The following is a 20,435-nucleotide window of genomic DNA, read 5'->3' as shown; positions in this document are numbered from 1 at the left end:
GTTACCAAGACAACCAGACGCCCACATTTAAAATGACAGTTATTCAAATGAATTTAAAAATTTACAAAAATCAATCACAATAACACTCACATCATCATTTGCATGAATGGAATAAAGGCACATAAATTTCAATACTTGTCACTTTTATTTTTATCAAATTCCTATTTAGGTGCCATACAACATGTACTTTTGCCATGCATCAATGTAGTGTTACTAAAATGCTACACATTTCTAAAATACACCTGTTTTGGAAATGGATGCTTTGAAAGCATAGTATATACAAAATCATCATAGATTGTAAGGTAGATAGCTGGCACACATTTTGATCAGTTCATCCAGAATTCCCTGCAAACAGGTCTACACAATCACCATCGATGAATTGTTTTGGGCTTTCCCATGGTGCCCGGAATTGCTATAATTATCTGAAGTTTCTCGCTTGAACATGATCATTACACAGATGTAGAAACACACTATTGCACAGCAGGCTCACATTTATTGTAACATACACATAGATGTGTACATTATCATATCATGTTCACATCAAAATTGTGATATTTTGAAACACTGATATTTTTATTCTGTTCCAGAAGTGTTTTCTATTGTTGTATCCTTCAAGCTGGGTTTAGACAACTGTTTCTCAATATATGTTCACTGTATATTTAAGCAATAAAGCACACACAGCAATGGTATACCACTTTATTTTGACCGGTCCACTTCATATATGCACTCGCTATCGATCGTGCATATATGTCGTGAACTGGTCAAAATCTCGTGGTTTACCATCGCTGGGGGTGCTTTATTGCTTAAATAGACCATAAAAACAGATTATATACAGATTTCACATGATCCATATCCATCTTGGATGAGTACTTGATCCCAATATAGTAAATCTGTTAATGTAACACTATGTATTGTACAATATATGTGAGTCTGCTGTGGATGACTTGTATTTTCTACAGTAGTCTGGTCATCTTGTCTTAGTTTGAACTTCAATGACTGCAATTTCAAGTTAAGTTGAAAACATAATCGTTGTCTACACACTGCAAGCTGTGATGATTTGCCATGGATTGTGATATACTGCTCCGGAAAACCTGTGAAACAATACAAACTTGTAACAACTGGCAATCTCCATATAACAACAAAATGTATATGCTTATCTTGTCTTGGGCATTGATAATTGCACCGTGTTGTGACCTTTCGTAATTTCATAAAAAGCGTAACTAAACTGTACTGTAATATGGAGGAAAGAAACACCATGTCACTTACATGATTATGTTTGGTTTCTGCAGTTTAGTGTTATGTCCCTTAAATCAAAAATGGTTTCTACCATGTCATCCAAAATTATTCACTTGTACCACCGTCCCTCCACCCACCGGACCGGTGGGTGGAGGGATGGTGCTTGTACCAAATAAAATATTTGACTACAGCCCTTCTCCTCTTGTGAGATGCAACTTCAGTGAGGCACAGTAATATTAGAGCTTGCATTAAAATGAAGAGCCACAGAATGTTTGAGACAAGGATGTGTAGTTTTGCTGTGGAAATGTTAATCTCCTGTACAGCATGGCTCTATGGTAGGTATTCTTTCTTGACTGTTTCTGTTTCTCTCAGTAAAAACACAACTGAAGCATAGATTGCTTACAGAAAATAAAGTCAATGGTCTTATTATATAAAACCAGTCTGAGAGTGACTTCATTCAGAAAGCACTATACAGGAAGCAAAACAGTATTGCTGAAACAATATTAATTTTTCTGTCAAGAACAGAAAAAATATGGTAGTTATCCTATGGTTTTACATGGACCTGCATAAATTTGTTGTCATTATGTAGACCCAGTATAACTGACACTTTGAAAAATGTATTGGTTTGACTTGGTTGATCATATGGGCTTTAACTTGTTACGTGCGAATCTACTACCATTAGTGCTCAGTGTTTGCTGTAACACAATGCTTGCATAACCAATATACCTATAATCAATATATGCACATCGGTTTCCCAGTCTCAAGGTTTGCATATATCATACTGTTTAATTCGTATTCAGCTGAGATGTTTGTTCGAGAGATATTTTTTTCTTGTTTCACACCTTTGATGAGCTAAACTCACAAACCGCTGACCTCTTGCAAAAATTAATCCCTTCTGTGAAACTCAGTCCATCTTGAGGACCTGTTTTTTAATATAAGTGACATACAATTATACAAACCAAATAGACAAATTTACATTCGCTACAAACTTCATTGTATTTTCTTTAAAATATTTCTGATTCCTGAGATAATAAACAATTCAACACTTCAAAAAGTTTTTAAAAAATATCACATCTTGATGTAAGGATATTGTCTTGGTGTAATATAGTGTTCCATTCTCAGCAAAGACAATTCTACCATTTTTGTAGGATGGGCTGTTGCTGAAGAAAAACATAGGATATCTCAGGATATAGCAACAAAACCTCAATGAAGCAAAATACATTAGCGACATCTTGAAAGAAAATAAACTGCACTTATTTTTCACATATTGAATATTTCTGAAAACCCTAAATTCTAATTATTATGCATGATCTCAAGGGCCATTCTGTTTTTGATTGTTGGCAAACTGGTTTTACACTGGATTATAATTCTATGGAATAGATGATTCTAAGGAATGGACAACTAGAAGATATACAGTCTTTACATGCTCATGTAAGGGTTTAAATGAAGTCAAAGTGTGTTTCTGTTATAATCAGCCTGAAGAAAGCTGGGTTTTTTTATCCAGCTAGTTGTAACAATGAAAGAACACAGGACATAATTACTGATAGCAGAAACCTGCCAGTGGATGGATCTTTATAAGTTATCAGATCTGATGTATTTTGTAAAATGTTCCTGTATGTCTGGTGACTTATGAAACTGTTTTCTGTCAAAAAACTTGACAGCAAAGAAGTAACAAAGCAAAGGAGAATACAGGTTTTCAGACAATGACTTTGTTTTGTCAAAGCAGATCACACAAAGACAGACAACATCATCAGATAAAGGCAACGGAAAAGCCTGGGTTACACCATCATACATTTAGTAAGAAATCGAACACAACATCAAATCAGAAGATTGTCAGTCTTGCATTATTTCACAAACCTCTGTGATATCTACAGAGAAAAATTTGTAGTACAATGTGCATCACCATATGTAATACTTATTGTATGATCTTATGCAGAAGTGCCATGCTTTGATGTAAGAAAAACTGAAAAGCTACATATTTTGTTGAAAAATTCTGTCATCTTGATCTCAAACTTAAGGTAAAAATGATCAAAACAATTTTCAGGAAAATATTTTCAGCTGCCAAATACAATGAACATTGCTCATCTTGTATATGTGTAAAGAGGATAAAATATTTTAACAGTAGTCTATGGTACCATCTACCACTCTGATGCATTCATTGAATACTGAAACTTTGAAAATTTTATTACAAAAAAAGTAAGACCGAGCAAAATAAAAACAACAGCCAAACAGAGAAGAGGGCTACAACTAATAGTTTGTTAAAACACTATGGCATAGAAAGGGTAACACAACTATTGTAAATGATCAAAGTTGTAAAACAAGGCAAAGGTATGAAAATGGAAGACAAAGTAACTGGGATGACAAATCTATCTTGCTTTCAGCAAAAACATTTCATTCTAAAACAACATAATTCACAACAACAGAAGAATTGAGGGCTTATATCTTTTAACAATTCTCAGTCAAAAAGCCATGATTTTCAATTCTGAGAACTTATAACTCAAGCAAAAGCTTGATAAATCTTTGACTTCATCAACAGACATAGATTAATTCCTTAACCATGTAAATGGACAGCCTTAACCCCTGTACATTATAGACCCTGTCCGGCCTGTAACTGTCCATGCAATGGTTGACAGTACTACAATTGTTACAGATGTGACAATGTGGCTATTTGTAAGAAATCTTTCTTTCCCATAATGCAAGTGTTTGGGAATTATGGTCACATGTTTCTACTTTATCCTCCCTTAACTGGAAAGTGACATCAGTTGAAAAGAAAGCTATAAGTAATGTTCAAAACAAAACATAGGTACCTATTTAGACTCTGGATAGATATCTTGGCAGATGACTGATCAGCTCTATATGCAAATAGATATATACTTGTAGTTGCAGAGGTGTTGTTCACAATATTAACATCATTGGCCAATGAACTGTGACAAGGTGGACAAAATGCACCCAGTGTACAAGTAGGAAATGAGTTGAAGGAAGATTCTTGAGTTTGTTTCAGATGTTAATGTTCCCTGTCGTACTTTGTTTCAGATATTGATGTTTCCTGTTGTACTGTCTGTTTCAACTGCATCAATAATATGCGGATCGTGATTAACGACTCTTGCGTCTTCTACTTCCAGTCCTGAAAGAAACAAAGGTCACTCACTTACCTTCCAGTCTACAAGTCAATAAATTTGTTTTGAAAATACTAGATAACTATAAGTTTTATGATTTTGTCCTCTATTTGTGTTCATATATGGGTGTTTACATATTTTGTTAGTTTGTAATTTAGCGTTAAAGGAAACTTACATCAGTGATAATAACAATACAAATTGTTCCCAAATTTGAAAGTGACAAATTTCAAAAGATTTAATGTTATGTCATAATTTTCTAAAAGTATTTATCTTCTTGAGAAGTCCTTATACAACAGAGGGAAAGTATAGCAACTTTCTCAGTTTCATTGTAACTTTCTGTTTATCAAACAGTTCCATATTAGGACTCATTGACTCATTTATGAAGAAACAAGAAAATAGCAAGCTGTAGCAGAAATTGTCTCTTTCAAAATCTGGAACATATTTACCCCCGTTTAATGAGAAATAAAGTTAGTAAAGTTATAATTAGGGTTTAGGTCAATGCTACTTTTAAATTATTGGGGTTGGAAGATATGATTAAACAAATGTTATAAATCACAAATCTTGAAAATGTACCGAAAGAAAGTTAGAGAAAAATGATGATCAAGGTGACATTACACTATGGTTCCCAAATTTAATCATTAATATGTCATGTGATAACTATATCCTTTACATCATCAGCAAAAAGGCTGACAGAACAATTCCTGTGTGAGGGCGCTCTTTCCTTTTATTCACAGTTAGTCAGCATGGTTTCACAAAGCTCATGACTTTTATTTTAGTTAGTTTAGTTAATGGTGAAAGAGTACAAAACAGGAAGTCGATTTGGCAGATCAAACATCACTTGGCAATTTATCACATTGATAACACAGTGGCTGTCTATCAGATATAGGAGAGCTATGGGTCATTCAGTAGCTTAGCAGGTGATACAGTGTAATACAGACTGACCACAACTGCAGTTTTGGAATTTGTGAAATATCAATTCAAACTTTGTGCTCATTGTCAACAAAAAATGTAGCGATAGTTTATTTTCAACAAAAATTATTTTCTTCAAAATGAAAACTTCAAAGTTCAGGAGTGTTTATCTTTTTCTTTTCCTGTCACAATGTTATATCAACAAAAGAAATAAAATTTTGCATCTTCTCTAATTTTAGCAAAATTGCAAAACAAAGTGATCATGACATCTTGCAGGGAAAAACAGAGCATTTCAATTTATTTCAAGATTATGACTGACACTGTCAGACTTTTAGTAATGTAATTCAGCAATCAATTCATGTTTGTAAATTTGATAGGAAAAAAAATTACATTTCCCTATTTAAACCACTGTACTGTCAAAAGACCAAGTCCAAAATTACTTTTTGTCTGGCAAAATGACTCTTAGCCTGTTAGTTGCATGTGTAAGTGACAAATGGTTTCTCAATTTCATTGTTAATAATCCACCAATAAATATTTCAACAGTATTACAGAAATTACAAGTGAGTTTTCTAGTATTCAGTTGACGAGAGATAGATAAAAACCATGTGCCTATGAAAGACTTCTAAATAAGATATTTTTCTGCAGCACAACTCATGACAATGATAGTTTGTAACAGGAACTCTGGAGGCAAATGTCAGGACTGGGATATTAAAAGCATAGAATGGGTTGATGCAAGAATGCTACGACGACAACAACTATGAATGGGTCAATGAAACAACTATGGCATATGACATAAAACACTATGAAACTCATAAAATTCTGTGATGCATTTATGAGCAGCTAACCTTTATTGGAAGGTATTTCTAGCCTGAAAAATGATAAGAAATATGGAGTGTGCGAAATTGGAATGACCAAATTTTTAGTTTTCAAATACCATTAGATGAGCCCATCAGCAAAAACCATCACCACACATCATTGTAATGATAGGTGCTACCAAAATCACCCACTTTATATGACCCTTGGTTGGTCACTGTGCCGTGAATGGTGTAGTTCAATGGAAACATTTATCATGACAAAAAATCACTAAGAGAGTTTTACTACATCAACCTTATTTATTGCCCTTGCTTGGTTTAAACTCCAATGTTTTCAATTGTTTGGTTGGACCAGAATATGAAAGCAGGGTGTGAGTGGATTTATGTTGATCAGCATGTTATAAGCTATAGACAGCCATTGTCTGTGGATAAGCACAAACAATATAACTGGATACATGATGTTCAAGTTTGTAGACCAAGATGTCACAGCGTAAAAATTTCTGGTATGATAAATGCATGGCTAACATCTGCCAAATAGCAGCCATATGGAGCAGTATATGCAGATTGCAAATTTTTACATATATGTATACATCCATCTGTTGAAATGACTGCAGAATGCAATTAAAATTGTTCATACTTTCAACTCTTAAGCATTCTTGCTCAGGTTGCGTAATAGTGGTAATTAGTGATTTATGAATAGCAGAAACATTGCTGATGTCTCCTCAAACGCTTATCTTAATGTTCTAAAGGGAATCATGGCGAAGAGACACTAGTAGGCTTTTACCAGCTTATCATCCTTTATAAACAACATTATTCTCATTGCAACTACATTTATGCTTACAACATTCACAGATATACTATGAGTATTATTACTACCTTCTTCCTACGTTCAATCAAGTACTTATTCACTAATTTTTTAAACAATGTCAGGCTATGATCAGATTCTATTGACAAACAGACATGATGATGACAGAGTAGTGCAGAATGAAGATATTGGGGAGAGATATTTCCACTTTCATGTACGATGCTACTTTTGAAATTTCATTCGTAATTTCTATTGTATCCAATGCAGCAGTGAGAGTGAAAATATCTATACCAGCATTTTGGTGTCATACTTCAAGCATTCTAGCAGTCTGTTTCAAATTACACATTCCATACAATAATATACATATGTTACATTTTCACCCCCATTTCCTGTACAATGGTCAAACCCTACAGCTTATAACAATGGATGATACCAAAGAAGCAGACGTAATAGGTAAGGATGGAAGAAATAGGACTTACAAGATTAAGAAAAGAAGACAGGAGAGAGTAGAAAGATACAGATACCTGTTGTATTCTTCAAGACATAGTGCAAGCTTGTTCAGTGAAATGCAATCACTACACTGATGATCTACTACTTTGTGAATGTTGCTTGTTTCAAACATGTCAGCCAGCGATGATTGAGATGAAGGAATTCGTAGTGAATGTGATCCAAATACCGGTATGAAACATCCTAAAACATACCGGTGCATGATACATTATGGAAAGTATGGAAATTTTTTTATTGAATTTACTTATATAAGCTCTGCAATGATCTGCCATGGAACTGGCAAACAATCTGTATATGAGTTCATGCAGGGATTCTGTTGTGAAACTTTCTGATTGAAATTCACATACTAAGTAACAACACTGAATGCACTTTATACAAATCAAGTACAGTTGATAAAGAATAGAACAGACCATCAAATTTTCAAGAAAACATCATTTTCATGGGACAAACATTGCAATATTAATTCAATGATGACAATTCAGAAACTGATGTTTTTATCTCCATGGTAACATGACAGAACTGATGAACCAAACAGTTGCAGGCACCACCATTTTTCAGCAACAGCAAAGAGATCTGCATGAGTTTTGCATGAATTAACACCAACGCTTCCAATGGATGGATTGGAATTTGATGCAAAAGCTGACAATCGCGCTTTACCCAGGCAATGAAGCTGATGACACTGGGTTTACAAATCAATGTCCAATGACCAGGCACATTGGCATAAAGGTAGCTTATGTTTGACATTACAGACGTGATAAATGCAGACCTCAATCAACATATCTGGCATCACAATGTCACAAAGTAGTACAAACCTTTTCTTAAAATCATCAGCGTAGGATGGCGAATTACTGAACAAGAGAGAAGCATCTTCAGTGTCAGAATACTCAACAAACATCTCATTGATTTCTCTACCTTTAGCTTCATTCTCAGCTTTCTTCTTGTCTTCCTCCACGTAGAATGAAACAATAAGGTAAGAAGCACCTCCAAGGATGGCTACAAAACAGTTCAAGTAGAGTGCATATTGCAAAGATGTAAATTGAGCAAAGATGTTGGTTTTATCACCACGTATACCATCAGCAATCTGTGAAATGATATCAAGGGAAAGATTTAAAATGTGAGACTGATATGGAAACAAATGACAATGTATGAATATTTGCTTTATTTCCAATGTCAATGAGACAGTAGCACATGTATGGGTTCACACAAATACTTTAAAATGGCCTTTTCTATGTTGTTAACTTTTGATAATCACTACTTCAGGTTACTTTGCAATGCTCATTGCATTGCATTCAACACAATCTTCATACCAGTGATATATTTCCTATCACTTCACAGATAACTGACATTATGAGTTGATCATGTCATGGTTGACAACTCCCAATGGCAACATGACAGAACTGATGAACCAAACATGAGCCTAAAACTCAAACAAACCTGGAAAATAGAGGTCTGGAAAATTACTGACAATGTGAATCCTATGTTTTCCATCAAGATTTTGTTTTTCAGAGACAACAAGTTCTCATGTGGAGATGTATGTACGTGAATGAGCAGCAATTGGAACTTGTAAAATTCTTGTAAGTACAGTTAATCTGAAATTCAATATTCAATTTCAACAGAACTTCACCTATAAAAGCCGGATTATCATAAACCTATGCAAATGTAAAAGAAAACAACGCTCTGATCGGACATGCCGTGTTTGGTCCAAGAATCACATAATTTTGCAATGTTTCAGGCTTTCATTGTCATTGAACCTTGCATATGATGTCTGTGAAAATATAGCGACTAAACTTGAGTTGAAAGAAAACTGAAAAGCGTTCCTTTTTTCTGTCAGAAAACACGTATGTTTCAAAATGTGTTCCCTGTACAACCATTCAACCCCTCTTTGCATATGTCAAGAAAGTGCCCATCATGATTATTTAAATTTATCTTGCGGTCAATGCAATGCTGTGACAATTCAAAAACTCCCGCCCAGTGTATGCAAATGGCTGCATCATCAGTAATCCCCTATTGTGTGCCCACGGTCCTGTAACTTCCCGTTTAATAACTGCTCATATTTCACCAATATGACACAGACTATGGTTTTCTATTGTGACACTATGTTTATCATTTGAACGATACTCAAACACTATATAGTTCCACTACTCAAACACTGAGGTTTCACTTCCTGAATCGTTAGCTTTACGGACGTTACAACAACTGGATACAGTATAAAAAGCTTCATTAGCTGGTATCTCCACTGAGAAACAAACAAAAAAGGTGAAATATTGAAGTCAGACAGGGAAGGTAGTTCTTTGTCTTACCTGACCTACAATATAGGGACTAGTAGCATCGCCTAGTGTGTGTGAAAGTAACATCTGAAATGCATTTGCTGTGGACCGTCGTGTTGGTATCACAACATACTGTAATGTATAAGACATGCCATTTTTTAGATATCACGTTTTCACATGTTTCAAAGAATTACAAACATGCTGACTCTTTACCATTTCAATACCTTCTTGCATCAATAATGAACAGCATATGACTTTATGGTTTAGTGAGATTAATTCTAAAACATAATTTCAGTACCCTGAGATTGCAGTGAAGTGGAGCAGCTATCGCCTCATTGTGATTGGTATTTCTAAATTACTAAAAATTCTCCATCCAAATCTTTTGACTGTCAGTGGATTGCCTTTGTTTTGACTCGTCAAGAATATCCAAATAAGAAAAAAATACAACATTGATGGCATTTCAAAGAGCACACTATGTTTATGAAAAGTGTTTACAAGACATTTAATTTGTCAATTGAAGACTGCTGACCCAATATCCAACAAGTAGATAACGCCTTCTCATATTGGCAGGTGTGTGACAGTTACTGTATGTGTTTCATGGAAATGCTCATAAATTATGAATGGCGATACTTGAATAGGTCAAAGGTCACCTGAGAAATAGAATACACACACCCATTCACATTCTCCAAAGGTTACATCGGAAACACAGTTCTTACCAGGAGTATATCTGCAGTAACAGCCCAATTCAAGCTGAGAAACGTCTCTCCAAAAAATATAAGAATCTGAAAAACAACGGTACACAGGACAATTGAACAATTATTCTCGGAGGTCTTTTACATAGTTGGTATACTGGTTGAAGTTGGGGGTTTGAGGCGAGATTTAAAGATCTTATCTGCAATTAGAGAGCAGTCAGGGAAGAGAATTTAAAATATCTGTGTATTATCATCTATCGTGTCATACAAACAGGTTTGATTACCATGACATCATATGGTATTCATAATTATTTCTTCTGTCTTTCATTGAAAATATGCAAGCTAACAACAAATTGTGAACAGACTGTGTCAAATAAAGCTTAATGATCTAGTGCCTGGGAAAATGACATTTTTTATTCAGTGGTTTCAGTTCTCTATTTTTAAATAGACCCTAAAATAGAGGGATGGCAACTGTGGTCTTTTTTTACCGATACATCATCTGGGTTATGTTAATCAAATAATGGAATTATCTTATCACCTTGGCTGGCTTGATCTGCTACATGTGTATGTCAGACTAGGACCAAGCCTAACAAGTCAGTATGTTGAAATGCTGATATCTTTATCATGCGTGCTTATACTGTGCAAAGTTTTCTCTGGTTTTGTAGATAACTCTGACGATACTCTAAAAATCTTTTGCAAGTACAAGCAGTACGTAACAAAAAAAATTACTCAACTGCCACGTTTTGTACAAAACTAAAACATTAGTCGGCTAGGATAGTTCCATCAACACCAACATAAACCAACTTCACAACACACAGGGCTCGAAATTAGCGGTAGTCCCGCGTCCACAGACTACCAACTTTTCCCTGGGGCTACCAAAACCCATGAAATGGTAGCCCACACGGACTACCAAAGCCTGGGACATGAAATTGCTTAGCGGGCGACATGATGTTGATCGCTGTGAGATGACCAACGCTCATACAGTCTACTAAGCTTGACACAGAAAAGCCAAACTATGACTTTGTTATGCAAGTTAAAAGGCGATAGTGCAGTCTAATTTGTTGAGACAAACTTTCAAGAAAATATCATTATCTGAACTGATGTACTTGGATGACAGGCTTTGGAAATAATGGCCTATGAAAATTCATTTTCATAGTTATTTAATCAAAAGGTATCAATCACAATTAAACACAAAATTATTAAAACTGCAAAGAAAAAGCTGTCGGGCCATCCACAAATTACGCTTTCCGAAGTGTACGAGATCATCCCATGATAGTGTACTATGGTGGAGAAATATAGCCAAAATTGCCACGAAAGTATTGGGAACATGACTATACCAAGTTGTCATCCTGAAATTCATAGCCAATCTATTTTAGCCATGCTATGTTTACACGTGCTAAGTGAAAAGTCGTTGTCATGACGAACATCAAAATTTGCATTGAAGCTCTGCGTAAGTGTGAATTGGTCCTCAAACTTTGAGGCGTCACCCTTGTCCACTGCACATGCTATACCGTTCTCCTAAGGTTATGATCTGCAGGTATTGATGTCGAAAGACTAGAAAATTCACTTCCTGGATAGAATCATGCAAAATGAATATTTCATTGTCTAGAGATAAATAAAAATATCCTTTACAAAAAACCTTCATTCATGCATGGGCTACCAAACCTTGTCACTGGGCTACCAACTTTAGAAAATGGTAGCCCAATTGGACTACCAGGGAAAAAAGTTAATTTCGAGCCCTGACACATAAAATGTTTAGGGTCTATGATTTTTATGATCTTTTTTAAAGATTAGGTCAGGGAGTGATGTGTCCATAAAGCATATCTACTATGCACATTTATTTTCAAAGATTTACTGCCATGCTATAGAATAATGCTATCACAAAGTGCAGTGAATTCGTGTCTTTTTAATCTCCTGCGTTGACTGCAGGATTTTGTGGATAAGCAACTAACAACCCATGAAAAGCATTGCATTGGTAACTACTTCACTTCTATCACTTTGACATGTAGCTTGGTTCCTCATGGCCTGGAAAGGACATTGATCAAAACGTTGACAATTTTTGTACTCCCACACCATGTACTGGATTAGTTCAAGAAATATTTATGAAAACTTCAAGGCATCTTGTTCAAACTGAGAGATGCCAATGTTTCAAACTACTGAAAAGTGTATCCATGTTCATGAACATTCTTAAATTTAATTAAGTACTCCTGCTTCACACAATGTCCAAAAACATTGGAAAAAGCTACATTTTAACTATCACACATAAACCCTGCTATTTGAAAACTACAAAGAAGTCAAGACAGCTGTTAGTCAATGCTATTTCAGTATTGCTGAAAATAACACTTGGACATCACAGAAACATCCATCTTGGTTTGGAAAGGTTTGTGAGACCACATCTACCATGTATGAAAAGCTAACATATTTTAGACCAAAAAAACCCAGTTTGAACTTCAGCAATGACAAATTGGCTATGAGGACTTTCAAACAGACTTGTCATGATAGTAAACACAATTATCAATGGTCTATCAAAGAACAGAGAGTAGAAGCAAGAAGCCTTGTCAAAGGGAGCCGAGAAGTTTTTGAGTGCATTGAAAATAATTGTCTGTCAGAAAGGTACTGACAACATGATCCAGATATAGATTTGTAATACACTTATTTTGAGGTTTGCATAGATAATTCCAATGTAATCGTGAAGATGGATATTAGAATGACATGGATTGTTTTCAGTCTATTAAGGATAGTTGACAATTATGTTTCACCAGCAGAAACTAATGCAGATAGATTACGTTAGAGAAATTAATTAACCAATCACAGAAGATAAAAATTATTAGAAATCTGTGTAGTTTAAAACATGGGTAAGCATCTGGTCCAAATAGGATACCAGGTAAATTTTATCAATATTCCACAAATTGAATTTTACCACTTCTGGGTGAGCTTTTCAATTACATCTTTGAATCTGAAATTTCTCCACCGGATGGTCCAGTGCTATTGTCATTCCTCTTTGAAAGAAAGGCTCTAGGGATGATTTGCATAACTATAGGGGTATCTCTTTGTTGGCCAAATTTTCACTTCCGTCCTAAATGAAAGACTTACTTAATGGTTGGAATTAATGGATATTATATCTGATTGTCAGGGCAGATTCCATAAGGGACATAGTACTGTTGACAACATATTTGTATTATATGCCATAATCCAAAAATATTGAGTGTCAGCTGGGGAAATTTTACTGCTATATTTCAACTTTTCTAAAGCATTTGATTAGATAAATCATACTTTGTTTACCCAGTGGCATTTGCCAAGGCTGTGCTTTATTTTCCTTCTTCATTGAAGAATTGAATGGTAAGTTGAGGAATGCAGGTCAGATGGGTATAAAGTTAACACAAGAAATGTATGATATATTTTGTCAATTTTATGCAGATGATATTATTCTGTTTGCAGATTCAGTCGGAAACTTATAAAACCTAATAGGTGTTTTTGCTCAATGTTGTAAAAAATGTGGCACATGAAAAGTGAATTTAAGCAAAACCGAAAATGTTATTTTTCATGAAGGAAGTAGTAAGTCTAGTCCAGATAAATGGTACCTCAGTGATTGAAACGTTAATGTTGTAACATATTGTAAATACATTAATTTGTTATTATTTTCAAGAAATACCTGATCAAAAGCGGTGGTAAACTTTGCAGATCAGGGTAGCAAAGCTATGAAAATTATTTCTGTAGCTTCATATAGAGTTGGTAATTTCCTATTGAACTGTCATTTTAAACTGTTTGATTCTATGGTTCTTGCTATTCTATGCCAAGATGCTGAAATCTGGGCATTTATTTTTTTTCATGTTCTTGAATTGGTATAAAGAGAAATTGTTTTTTTCAGTACTTTGCATACCGAGCAATGCAACTACCTGGTAGTGAAGCTGTAATTGGGGAATGTGGTTAATCACATTCGCCACAACATTACATGTAGAATGTTATTTCAAATACTTAGGGACTGTCTGCTGAAACAAGCATATCTCATATTGATTAAGCTCAGTAATTTGAGTAGATATACCATGGCAATGTCTTTGATAAACATATATTTCCATATGGTTTTGGATATGATTGGTTATTTCAAGAAGAAGACAATAAACATTTACTTATTATGTCAGAGTGTTTCACTTGAGTGTCAGATGCATGTAAATGACCATGGGAATACAGTATTACATAAAAACCAAAACTGCACACTTATTCATATTCAAGCCTTTGTTCTGTTTTGATAATCTGCAGCACCATTAGCAATAGAAGAAGGCAGACATCACAATATTGATTTAATAAATAGAGTAAGTACACTCTGTAACTTAGGATAAGTGGAAGATGAATATCATTGTCCTTTCTATAGAAATATGACAATAGTACGGCATCTGTGCTCATTTATTGCTAGAACCAACTGGCCAGACAATCATGTCAACAGCAAGTTCACAGTGTATGGCAATATGCAAACTGAACCAAAAGCAGTTTTTTTCCCCCACACCAATGGATACATTTGATTTCACTGTCAGCTCTCATTGTCATGACTACATGATGGTTAGTAATATGCTACATCAAATCTGTGCAGAAATAAGGTAGTCTTACTTACCCATGAAATGATATGGTGTTTATGGGCCAGAGTAATTACAAAATAAAGAAATGGTGAACACCCAATGAGACCAATGCCACAGACTAGAGGGTCTGCCCTTGGATTGTACTTCTTCCAGCGTCTGGCAATCTCTGCTCCAAGTGCAACTCCAAGAATGCCAGTTACCACGGTGATACCTCCAAAGATCAATGCAGTACTAGTAAAAAGAAAAGTGGAAACTTAGAAATTCACAACTAATCTTTATCAATCAAAATTACAGTTTATATTAACCATTAGGATGCAAAGATGTCAAAAGTATTGGTTAGGACTAAGATCCAATCAAGTTTTCTTTTAAAAGTTTTTATACACTTCCCATTTTAACTCAACCATTTGTCAAAATGTTGAACAACTCCTAAATATTACTATCACCTGGTCATGATGATACACTGCATTGAATAAAAGTTATTTCATTTAACCTCCAATGAATATTCACAGATGATACTCTTCAGGGTTCTTTCTGCTTGGTCTTTTTATATTCATACAGTATTCTGACACATCCTCATTCTTTAGATATTGAACATTGCTATAGTAACAATTTGACATATTAATGATGAAAAAGTAAAGACTGTGTGAATCAAATTGATAATTTTGTTGATATTAAAATAATTACTTGTGATATGCAATGAAATTTTAATCTAAAGAGTTTTCCACATGTAACTATGAATATTATGCATATGGAGATCCACGTCTTGAATTCATAAGAACTAGTAGTTCTACTGACCTTGATCCGTCTTTACCACTCAATGTATAAGCATCTTCAATGTAGGTTGGTGCCCACCATGATAGACATCCTGCCACCCAAGCCACACCAACAAAGCCAAATGTTGACCAAATGTAGCTTGGACTGAAAAACAAAACCATCAGTTTTTGTAAATATTCACAGTGTACCAGGCAATACAGTATTCATTGGCAGTTTGTTGAAATACAAGACAAAAATCATATTTTTTACTGACTTTACAGACTGAGCATACACAAATGTTAACTCTTTTCACTTCAGGTCATTTAAAATCAGCAAAAAATCACAGTGCTTAGAGGAAAAATCTAAACACACATTGCTGTGACAGACACTATCACAGTCTCTTCATGTCAGTAACAGACACTCTGTTTATGTAAGTTTTAGCAAATCAAATCTCTGAAAATCATATTTCTATATCATTTTATGGTCTTCAAATTGCCAAGTCTGTTCACACATGTTGTAAAGACATGTTACACTTTATTATTTTAATCTGGTAACTGCAGATGAGCCAGGCAGGAAGTGGATAAACCATAAAGTGGAATACTCAAACTGGTATAACACTTTCCTCTCAAAACTGAAGGCTATCTGAAGCTTACAGACTGTCTTAGACTGGTCGGTTTTTCAATCTTATTCACTGATAAACATTTGACAGGAACAAATTAACAAAACAAGAAAAGATTGGACTCAGAAAAAAAGACATTGTATCAAACTCCCATTATGATTTCTTTATGTATTAAAGCAACCTCAACTGACCATTTATTGAGAAAAGCCGATGAGGGCCCAACTTGCAAAACAATGAAGTTTACTTACGTTTTTAACAGGGCACGCAAATCTTCACCATAACTTGTCGCCCTTACTCGACTGTGATCATCAGATGCACCTCTCTTTGGTTCTTTTACAAGTATTAAGATGAGGAATATTGCAATGACACCGAATACTGGTGTGACTCGCAGTCCCCATTGCCATGCCCCTAAAGCTTGTCCAACATAGGTACCTATGATATATCCTAACCCACTGTTAAATAAACAAATAAACAGAAAAAAATACCATGTTAGCATTCAACACTGGATTTGATGACAAAAGTAGACATTGTGTGAATTTGAAGTGAGAGTTTCCTCTAAGGTACTTGATCAACAGAAAACCAAATGTATACACAGCCTTATTTTCATTTATGTACAATAGAGATGGCTATGTTTCCGCCTTTGCTTGTTCTTTAATGTTTTTGTTAGCTGCCAGTCAACTCATTACATCTGACCCACTGCCATAGGAGATCATGTTCATATCTCACACACCTGCCAGAACAGCCCACCAATCAGAATAATTGTTACGGATTGTGCATTGTATTTAAAAATACAACCTGATTGGCTCTTCCAAAGAAACAAACAAAGGTGGAAACATCACCATTACTACGTGTAAATTTTTACAGCTTGAGTGCAAGATTGAGTGAACAGTAAAAGTGGGTTATTCCTTGGGCTGGTATAATTTTTAGTGTGTGCTCGTGAGACAATAAACGTTTCAGTTTAAGTTACTTCTTCAAAAGTCTCCGCAGTCCATAGAACCACATCATAAGAATATATTCCACTGTACCAGGTCGACAATACTCCTTGACTAGCTGATTAATCAAAGAACACTTTCAGCTCAGAAAAGATACATCCATATGAAAATTAACAAACTGAGAATTGCATAAAATATTTCACTATCAGAGGAGATATACTGCAAAATACAGGATTAGGTTTCTAAATGTTTAACCACAGTGATTTAGCCCAATTCCCTTGGTTCTAAATGATCAAGATCGCCCTGCACACCGGAGAACAGGGGAAGAGTTAAGACATTTGCATGACACAAAAAGCAATAGATGTCCTGTGTAGATCGGTTACGGAGTTCAAATGATTTTAAGAAATTACATTTATTTCTAAGGTCTTACCTTCCCACTGGTATAGCAAAGTAAAACACTGCTAACATTCTGGTTCTCATTCCTTTACTGAATAAATCAGCAATTATCGTTGGTGCTATGGTAGAATAACTAGCTTCTCCTACTCCTACAAGTCCACGTAAAACAAAAAATGCTGGTGCCCACTGTGTGAAAATGCAACAGACGAGACAAGAATATCATCAAGCACTCAACATAACTCATTCCAGATAACATTTAAATTCTATCATTAATGTGTGAAAACAAGGAATTGTCTAATACTGAAAGTTTTGAAGAGACTTTCAAAAACTATACGTTCAAAAATGATGACAAATGTACAACCATAGCATCAATGTTCATTCAAAATATGTACATTAGCCTCTGGTCCTTGACAGCTGGTAAAAATGATAATTTCATGTGATTTTAACGTGATTTTTCATTTTTTTTTCCTTCAACGCCACGTTTGGTTTGAAACTATTACCAAAACAACTCTTTTCCTTGACAGACAGATAAATGCTTTATATTCTTCTTAAGAATTGCAGGCAAATGAAGCAGCTGCAATATTGAATGATCAATCTAATAAATTTAGGTATATCATATCATGAATGGGATGGCCTATGTGTCAGGCTATGCTGCAAATGTTGTGAATATACATTCACTATGGGGGAATACAATGAACACAGGTCTTGAATTCATGTGTGAGATGATTACAGCGAATGGAGAAACGGAAGAACAGTAGGCCACAATGAATAAGTTAACAAATCAATATGATAGCAGGGGTGCCATTACTTCAGAAGGCTATGGAATACACCTCTCTAAGAAAAAGTAGTTGCTTTGAAAATTATATTGGGTCAACTGTTTTTTGGGTGAGGCTTCCTTGGCCTTAACATGATGATGACCAGAACATCACATGCCAGGGATCAGTTCTATGTACAAGATATAGCAACAAATAAATTCTTAAAATAAAGGTACAAAACTGACAAAAAGTTTCTGTTATTGGGAGCCAAATTCTTGGAAAAAATGTAAAATTACAAGGCTGTACTTACATGTGCTGGTACCAAAGACCCAAGGACAGTGAAACAGGACCACAAAAATATACCGACACTCATAATTATTTTTCTGTTATACCTATCCCCTAGGTAACCAAATAGAGGTGCTGCTATCATATACATGATAATGAAAACAGTTTGTAAAAGACCGCCTTCTGCATCATTCAGTGAGTAGTATTGTTGAATTTTTTTCAGATTCCCTGTAAGAAATGGAAATTGAATTTGACATGAAATGAGAAATGGTTGGTTTCTGCTCCTGGTTTCAGAGCTTTTGGAGTATTCTACAAAGGAAGTAGGCAAGACTTGAAGAATATTGCACCCATGATAACTAACATCAATTTAGAGGGGTATGTTTGTAAGAACGCACCATTTATGGCACCCTCAGACAAGCCCCACTTTGTCCTATAAGAAAGATGCAGTCCCATGTTTTTCAAGTATGTCATGCATGGACTGTTAACCCACCTGGGATAACTTTTTCTCTGGAAAGAAACAGCTATTAAACAATGCAGTATGCTTTCTCTTCTCTGAATACTTTGAAGTTTCAGAAAATATACCATGTAGGTTGCGATGATGATCCATCAATTTTACATGACTGTGATTGAGGCTTCCTCAAATGGTTACAGTAAGAATCCCTGAGATATTTCTCTGAGCTTTCTACTGCAACATAAACATTTTTGACCTCTAACGGAACCCAGGTGGCACTGTGGTGTATTTTTGTGTTCAGAAATGGAAAACAAAACTAACTGACATATTATCTTTGTTGCCATGCGATATTTAAAGCTGATTGGTAAAATAAATATTTAAATTATGTTATTGCGGTTACATGCCATAACTTAAAGGCACCCTTCTCAATCCCAGGTTCTCATATTAGCAAATGTATCAACAGCCCATTAACAGTTTGTCATTCTTTTGTTTCCAATTGAATATTTCATCAAGTAAATAATATTTATATTAGAAAATATCTGATAACTGAGTGGGGGGCTTTAAAGACCATTTGTAATTTTAGTTTACATCTAGGGCATGAACTAAAATGTTGACATCAAATAAAAATTATTCTAAATATATTCGAGAGGGTGTATAAGAAGACGTAGGCTCATATGTACATTATCATAATGTTAGTGGGCATGCATCTACACAAACTGTCTATCATTGAACTCAAGTAAATACAACGATTAAAAAATTAAAACATATTATTAATGCAAAAGGTTTTATCGGATGTGAAGGAAAATCATATGATATCGCTCATCTCTTCAGTTTTTTGCTTTATTGTAAGAGATCCGAACTTCCCTGTAGTACAGTGCACCGACGTAACGTCCATGCACTGTGTCATGCGATAACGTCAATGTATATTGTCATGCGATATATGACGTAATTTCAAAACCTGACATAGTCACATGATTATTTTACAACTGTATTACTTTCCTATAGCCTCATGTTTGGTATTTTAGAGAGCTTCATTGACTCACCTGCTACGGTAAATCTGTCCATGTAATTTAACAGATTTACATAAAACAGAATACCGACAGTGATATACCCTCTTTTGCCGGGTTCTTCGGGCCCACTGTTTGCACCAAGGGACGATCCCTCTTCAGTCGGGGTTTCAAGTTCTGTGGGCTTGGGCAGTGCATCATCGCGGTTCAAGAGCACCTCTGTTTCGCTCCCGTAGGGATCCGTGGGTGATTCGTCCGTAATAGTTCCGGACATGCTGTCAACGTTAACTTGGTCGGTACTTCGATCAAAGTGGATACTCAT

At 35.1% G+C, this 20,435-nt stretch overlaps 1 protein-coding gene across 6 annotated transcripts; it reads right to left on the bottom strand.

Moving 5' to 3' along the window:
• Window positions 1-126: 126 nt before the first annotated feature.
• LOC139145867 (protein spinster homolog 1-like) lies at window positions 127-20,435 on the bottom strand. Of its 6 annotated transcripts, none has more exons than XM_070717289.1 (11): window positions 20,150-20,435; window positions 18,681-18,883; window positions 17,650-17,801; window positions 16,536-16,739; window positions 15,711-15,833; window positions 14,951-15,146; window positions 10,369-10,434; window positions 9,686-9,784; window positions 8,298-8,466; window positions 6,107-6,129; window positions 127-4,360 (listed from the first exon to the last, which is right to left on the bottom strand). In XM_070717289.1, the coding sequence occupies exons 1-10, from the start codon at window positions 20,433-20,435 to the stop codon at window positions 6,125-6,127; spliced, it is 1,503 nt and encodes a 500-aa protein (XP_070573390.1). In that variant the 3' UTR covers window positions 127-4,360; window positions 6,107-6,124. The 6 variants fall into 6 exon arrangements, with proteins under 6 accessions (XP_070573390.1, XP_070573391.1, XP_070573387.1 ...); XM_070717290.1 differs by having other exon boundaries at window positions 8,298-8,378; XM_070717286.1 differs by lacking the exon at window positions 6,107-6,129 and having other exon boundaries at window positions 8,198-8,466.

The sequence above is a fragment of the Ptychodera flava genome, chromosome 12, assembly GCF_041260155.1.
Source record: "Ptychodera flava strain L36383 chromosome 12, AS_Pfla_20210202, whole genome shotgun sequence".
Classification (NCBI taxonomy): domain Eukaryota; kingdom Metazoa; phylum Hemichordata; class Enteropneusta; family Ptychoderidae; genus Ptychodera; species Ptychodera flava.
The sequence above is the reverse complement of the archived record's forward strand: the minus strand, read 5'-3'. Positions and strand labels throughout refer to the sequence as shown.